Here is a 6,959-nt window from a genome sequence, read left to right on the forward strand (position 1 = left end):
TAGTCGTAGCATCCTGTGTAGTATAAAATCTGTCGTAGTTACTCCCCAAAAATACAAGATCCGTTCCCCCCCTCGAGTTCAGAGCTCATAAGTCGAGTTCGCCCCGCGTCTAAGCTTTCAACTGCGTCACTTTGTCCCTCGCTGCGTAACTTCGAAACCTCGTCCACCGCGTTTACTCGTCGATACAGTCTCGACGAACCCTTTGACTTCGATGATTGTTGAAGAAACTGCGAACCGCATCCTAGCTAAGTCCCCCCCTTCGAGTCGTGTCCCTTCTCTCTACGATACATCGAAGAGCTCTGCCGAGCTTCGATCGTCGCTAACTTTCCACAGCCTCCGAGTAGCTTCGACAACGTGTCGAAGCCACTTCGCACCTTCCCTAGCGTTTGTAACCTTTTCCGAAGGCGTTTCTCATGTGCACTCGAACCGCGGGACACCTTGCTGCTAACTCCCCTCTCCCTAGACTATAATCCGTATCTCTAGTCCCTTTAGGTCGCACCCAGGTTAGGGGTTAGGGTTTCGTAGGTCGTATCATTTCTGGAGCCCACCGCGAGGGGATTTCAGGCAAGAATTCACCGCTTTCGGGTTTCCGAAAACATCTCCAGTAGTCACCCGCTCGCAAGCGCGTGAGGCTGCTAGCCGCAGCGCCGCCGAGAACCTCGACAGCTCCTCTCGAACACACTCAACCCCCTCTCCAACAATTCCCGGTGACTTCGACCGCAACGAAGAAGACGAGATAGACCAAGAACTCCAGGACGACTTCGACGAAGAACCGATCCCTTCGACCGCCGAAGAATGCACTTCGTCCCCAGAGCTTCTAGGCCTCACTACTTCCGACTACGACACTTCGACTCCTGAACTTTTCGAATGATCCGGTTCTTCGCCCGAACCCGAGGATCCCATCCCATCTACTTCGAATCTCGAACTCCCGACTCCGTCGTCTTTTCGCGCCCACGCTCAGCCGCCCATCGCATCCTCTTTGCGACTCTCAGTCATACCTACATCCGACCTGGCACCTCCGCCACCATTAACACCTTCGAACGCAGCTTCGAACTCCAACCCCGCACCGCCCGCTCCTACGATTCCTTCGACTACTACCACGTCCTCTTCGAGCCCAGCTCCTACTACCACTACAAACATGAGTCAGAACACGAACACACCATTGATGCCCCCGCGCGGTCATTCGACGGCACCAAGCTTCGACCCGTCGGAAGTCCGTTCGCTTCGGCGTTACTTCCAGGACCTCGAGGCGTTGTTCACCTGGTGTCAGATTACCGATGAAGCAGCCAAGAAACAGTGGGCCGTTCGGTACCCTTCGATCGACGTCGCCGACTTATGGGAAACCATCGAGTCCTTCATCGACGTAGCCAAGAACTACAACGACTGGAAAGCCGACGTATGAGCACTCTATCCTGGCGCTGACGATACAAGAAAGTGGTCGCTGGCGGACATGGATCAGCTCATCGGAGAGCGCGCTCGTATCGGGATTCACAACGCGGCAGACCTAGGCTGCTATTACCGCGACTTCACGGCCATTACAAAACATCTCATCGCACAGCATCGGCTCTCCACTATTGAGCAAAGTCGCGCATTTCTTCGAGGATTCCAGCCAGCATTGCTCACACGGCTCGAGACCCGACTGCATCTCAAGCATCCCGATCACTATGCCGACGACCTGTACACCATGGCAGAGATTCACGCGGCGGCTACGTTCATCTTACACGGTACATCGAGCACACCTACGACAGCGGCTAACCAAGCTACCGCTTCGACGTCAAACACTTCGACAACGGTGCCCCCCGGGATGATCAAAACCGAAGACATCTCGATGATCATCGAAAGCTTGTCGAGGACGATCGCAACACTCATTCAGCCGACGACACACGCTACGCACAACCACGCCCCCGCACCGAGACAACAAGCTGCCGTCCACGTCCACGAGAACAGCGGAGTTGAACAGACGTGCCACTACTGCGGCAATTGTGGCTGCAGGGTAGGCACCTGCGAGTTCGCGGAGATCGACATTCGGGACGGCAAGTGCAAACGAAACACCGAAGGCAAGATCGTCCTTCCAAACGGAAGCTTCTGCCCCCGCACTATCCCTGGTCTCACGATACGGGATCGAATGTACGAGTGGCATAGAAGAAATCCCGCAGCACCCGCTGCTCCGACGATGCTCTTCGAGATCAACGATCGCTCGACTATGCAAACATTCACGCTCAACACCAGCAGCAGGATTGAGGCGCTCGAGCGAGAACTCCTTCAGCTTCAGAAGCGCAGGGAGGTCTTCAACGGCGTCGAGATTCTACAGCGGAAGAAGCCCACGACGCCAGTCGTCACGAGAAGCGCGGAAGCCTCTGGCTCTGGTACATCAAAAGGAGTGGCGGCACCCTCGAGCACTTCGATAAGCACGGCTCCGCCTCCAACGATACCAGCAGCATCGCCCACGCCGCCTTCGCCGCCTGCGCAATCCACGTCTCAACCTATCGCTACATCCGCTCCCCCAGCACCACCAGTACACCCCTTCGCAAACGCTCGCGACGCAACCTACGCCCCACCGAACGTTCGAAACTTCGCAACTCCGCCGAAGCCCTCGAACGACAAGGGCAAGGAACCAGCGTACAAGACCATTGTCCCCGTTATCCAGCCGAAGCTCGCCGAGGAGATCTTCCAGCGTTTGATGAAGTCGCCGTTCGTCACGCTGACCCCAGAAGAGTTACTGTCAATCGCGCCCGACGTTCGAAACAAGTACCGCGACGCCGTCACCCCTAAGCGAGTCTCGACAGAACCCGTTGCATCAGCCCACATCGTAGAAATCGGCGCCGACGAGGTCACGGCTGTCAACCAGCTTTCGTGTTCGGGAGCAACGTTGGAACCCGGTGCTACAATCGTCCCCGACCCATATGAAACATACCTCAAGCACATCCCTCACAGCGAGCACCCCGCAGAATTCACCGTCGCACGCGATTCGAACGCGATTCGTTCGATCATCGCGTTGGTCGACAACAAAGAGCAGATCGAATGCATCGTCGACCCCGGTTCGCAGATCATCGCCATGTCGGAAGAGGTCTGTCTCGGCCTCAACCTCCTCTTCGATCCTACTATCCAGCTGAACATGCAATCGGCGAACGGCGAGGTGGACCGATCGCTGGGACTCATTCGAAATGTTCCCTTCCGCATCGGTGAGATCGTATTGTATCTTCAGGCTCACGTCATTCGAAACGCAGCATACGACATTCTCCTCGGCCGGCCCTTCGATGTGCTCACGCAGAGCGTTGTCAAGAACTTCGCCGACGAGAACCAGACCATTACGATCCTCTGCCCGAACACCGGCAAAACAGTCACGATTCCGACGTACGCGTGAGGAAGGTTGCGAAGCCGGCAGCATCCTCTCGGGTGTCGCAAATCGCATTTTCTCGCTTCGAGGAATTGATTCCCCATGATCAAGGAGAAGCCGTGCTAGTCATCGACTACGATGGTGTAAAACCGAGTATTTCCTTTGTCTCTCCTATTGATTCCTTGATTCTGAATGCTGTTTCGTCGCTGTACCTCTCTGCATGCACCTCCGTTTCTTCATATTTGCAGACTCTTTACGCTCCGGACAATACAGTTTCTAATGCCGCTCCGTCGAACGCTTCAACGTGGGCTTCGACTCTGCTATTTTCAGCTCCACTTGCTTCGACTCCCCCAGCTCCTCCTCCGACGAAGTCCATCTCACAGCGTTGCAACTCAATTCTTCCCTTTCCTTCGACGACATCGACTTCTACCCCTTCAATGCACAAGATACTCGCCGCGACGAAGAAGAAGTACAAGCCTGTCGCTCTCAAAACTCGACCCGTCCTTGGTGCCATCCCCGAACAATTTCGTATACTTCGAGACATCAAGGGCGACCCTCTCTCCATCATGCCCAAGCTTTCGACTGACCCCCCGCCATTCAAACCTACCGGTCAGTACACCCTCAAACGCTTTGAAATGACCGAAAAGCTTCACGACGGCGACTTCCTACTTCCCAAAGAACGTCGAGTCCTCCACCACTTCATGTGCCTGCACAACGAAGCCTTCGCCTGGACCAACGACGAGCGCGGATGTTTCAAGCCCGAGTACTTCCCCCCCCATCGATTTCCCCATTGTTCCTCACACACCCTGGGTGCAGAAGAATATCCCCATTCCGCCCGGGATCTACAACGAAGTCTGCGCGATGATCAAGCGAAAGATCGCCGCCGGAGTCTACGAGCCATCGAACTCGTCGTATCGATTGCGTTGGTTCTGTGTCGTCAAGAAGGACGGTAAATCTCTTCGACTCGTCCATTCCCTCAAGCCCCTCAATGCAGTCACGATCCAACATTCCGGTGTACCGCCGACGCCCGAATACCTCGCAGAACAATTCGGAGGAAGACCATGCGGCGGCATGCTCGACCTCTACGTCGGCTACGATGAACGACTCATCGCCGAGTCTTCGAGAGATCTAACGACGTTCCAGACACCCTACGGAGCCATGCGCCTAGTCACACTCCCGATGGGTTGGACGAACTCAGTCCCGATCTTCCACGACGACGTCACCTACATCCTCCAGCCCGAGATTCCGCACATTACGGTGCCCTACGTCGACGATGTTCCCGTCAAAGGTCCCGAATCCGACTACGACGATGAGCGGCTCCCTTCGAACCCCGGCATTCGACACTTCGTATGGGAACATTTCGAGAACATGAATCGCATAGTCACTCGAATGCGCTACGCCGGAGGTACCTTCTCTGGAGTCAAAAGTATCCTCATCGCTCGAGAAATCATGGTGGTAGGACATCGCTGCACTCCTCAAGGACGCCTCCCCGACGACTCTCGCGTCGCTTTGATACGCAACTGGGGTCCCTGCGCTACTCTATCCGACGTTCGAGCGTTCCTCGGGACCATTGGCGTCGTTCGAATCTTCATCCGCAATTTCGCTCACCGCGCCGACGCGCTCGTACGCCTCACGAGGAAGGACGTCGAGTTCGAGTTTGGTCCGGAGCAAATCGTGGCGCAGGAAGACCTCAAGGACGCACTACTCTCATCCCCCGCCCTCCGAGCCATTAATTATGATTACCCCTCCCCCGTCATTCTCGCCGTCGACACGTCGTTCATCGCCGTCGGATATCACCTCTGCCAGTACGACGAAGCCAACACGCGAGTCCGTTACTACAGTAGGTTCGGCTTGATCATGCTCAACGATCGCAAACGAAGGTTTTCGCAGCCGAAGCTCGAGATCTACGGCCTGTTTTGCGCACTACGATCCCTTCGACTCTACCTCATCGGCGTTCGGAACCTCATCGTTGAAGTCGATGCTCGGTACATCAAGGGTATGCTGAAGAATCCGGACATCGCCCCAAGCGCGAGTATTAACCGGTGTATCGTCTCGATTCTCACATTCCATTTCACGCTAGTCCACGTCCCCGGTACAATGCACGGCCCCGATGGTCTCTCTCGACGCACAGCTCAGCCCGGCGATGTCATCGAAGACGAGGTTGACGAAGAGTTCGATGATTGGATCGACCAGATGCATTCTTTCGTTCACCAGATTCAGCCCCTCCAGTCCATCCCTTTGCTAGCCATCTTCACCAATGACAGAGCCGAGGACGGCTCAGATTTCAATAGGGAGGAGGATAGCTACGAGCTAGTGCCTCGATCGGAGCAAGCGCAACTCGCCGACGCAAAGCTCGACGACGTGCTCGAATTTCATCGAACATTAACGAAGCCCCACGGCATCTCCGAAGGCATCTACGAAGGGTTCATCAAGTACTGCATGCAATTCTTCCTCGACAATGACACCCTCTGGCGCAAGGACAGTCACAGAGCACACAAGCTAGTCGTCAAGCCCGGTGATCGTCTTCGAATACTTCGAGAATGCCACGACCGCACTGCGCATCGAGGAATCTACGCAACCCGAGCCTTTGTCAATGAGCGATTCTGGTGGCCGTTCCACTACGCCGACATCGCCTGGTTTGTTCGATCGTGCCATATCTGCCAGTCTCGACAAGTGCGTCAAATCCTCATTCCTCCGACCGTCGCAGTACCAGCCCCCATCTTTGCGAAAATTCACATCGACACAATGCACATGCCTGCCTCGCCTCAGGCGGATACAAGTACTTGGTCCAAGGTAGATGCTCGCTCACGACTTACCCCGAGTTTCGAATGCTTCGAAAAGAGACAGCAAAAGCCCTCGCCGACTGGATCTTCGAAGACATCCTCTGTCGATGGGGCGTGCTCAGCGAGATCGTCACCGACAACAGTACGGCGTTCATCAAGGCGGCCGATTACCTTTCGAAGAAGTACCACATCAACCATATTCGAATCAGTGGGTACAATTCGAGGGCGAACGGGCTCGTCGAACGTCCGCACTTCAGCACGCGACAAGCCTTGTTTAAGACAGCCGACGGAGATGAGAAGAAATGGTCCCAAGCTGCGTATTTTGTATTTTGGTCCGAGCGCATCACGACTCGACGATGCATGGGCTGCTCACCCTATTTCGCTGTTATGGGCACCCATCCGCTCATTCCTCTCGACATCGTCGAAGCCACGTACCTGCAACCACCACCGACTTCGGTCCTTTTGACGACCGATCTCATCGCCCGAAGAGCCATTGCGCTCCAGAAACGCGTCGAGCAAGTCACCGAACTCCACTCGAAGGTCTACGAAGCACGTCGGACTGCAGCAATTTGCTTCGAGAAAGAGCACGAGCACTCAATCCAGGATTTCGACTTCAAGCGCGGAGCCCTAGTGCTCATACGCAACACGAAGATCGAGAAGTCCCTCAACCGCAAAATGCGCCCGCGATATCTAGGCCCCCTCATTGTTGTCTCGCGCAACAAGGGCAGCGCGTACATCGTATGCGAACTCGACGGTACAGTCCTCGATCGACCCATCGCAGCCTTCCGCGTCATTCCGTATTTCGCGCGCAAATCCATTCCAATCCCCGAAGATCTCGA

At 55.4% G+C, this 6,959-nt stretch overlaps 1 protein-coding gene across 1 annotated transcript; it reads left to right on the plus strand.

The window, feature by feature from the left end:
- Positions 1 to 1,138: 1,138 nt before the first annotated feature.
- Positions 1,139 to 3,364, plus strand: POSPLADRAFT_1061529 (hypothetical protein; the record flags this gene model as incomplete). The annotated part of the gene is made up of 2 exons (XM_024481393.1): positions 1,139 to 1,396; positions 1,436 to 3,364. 2 exons carry the CDS (start codon positions 1,139 to 1,141, stop codon positions 3,362 to 3,364), a joined length of 2,187 nt encoding a protein of 728 aa, XP_024334122.1.
- Between the last annotated feature and the right edge of the window lie 3,595 nt (positions 3,365 to 6,959).

This window comes from Postia placenta, assembly GCF_002117355.1.
Source record: "Postia placenta MAD-698-R-SB12 unplaced genomic scaffold POSPLAscaffold_18, whole genome shotgun sequence".
Lineage (NCBI taxonomy): Eukaryota > Fungi > Basidiomycota > Agaricomycetes > Polyporales > Adustoporiaceae > Rhodonia > Rhodonia placenta.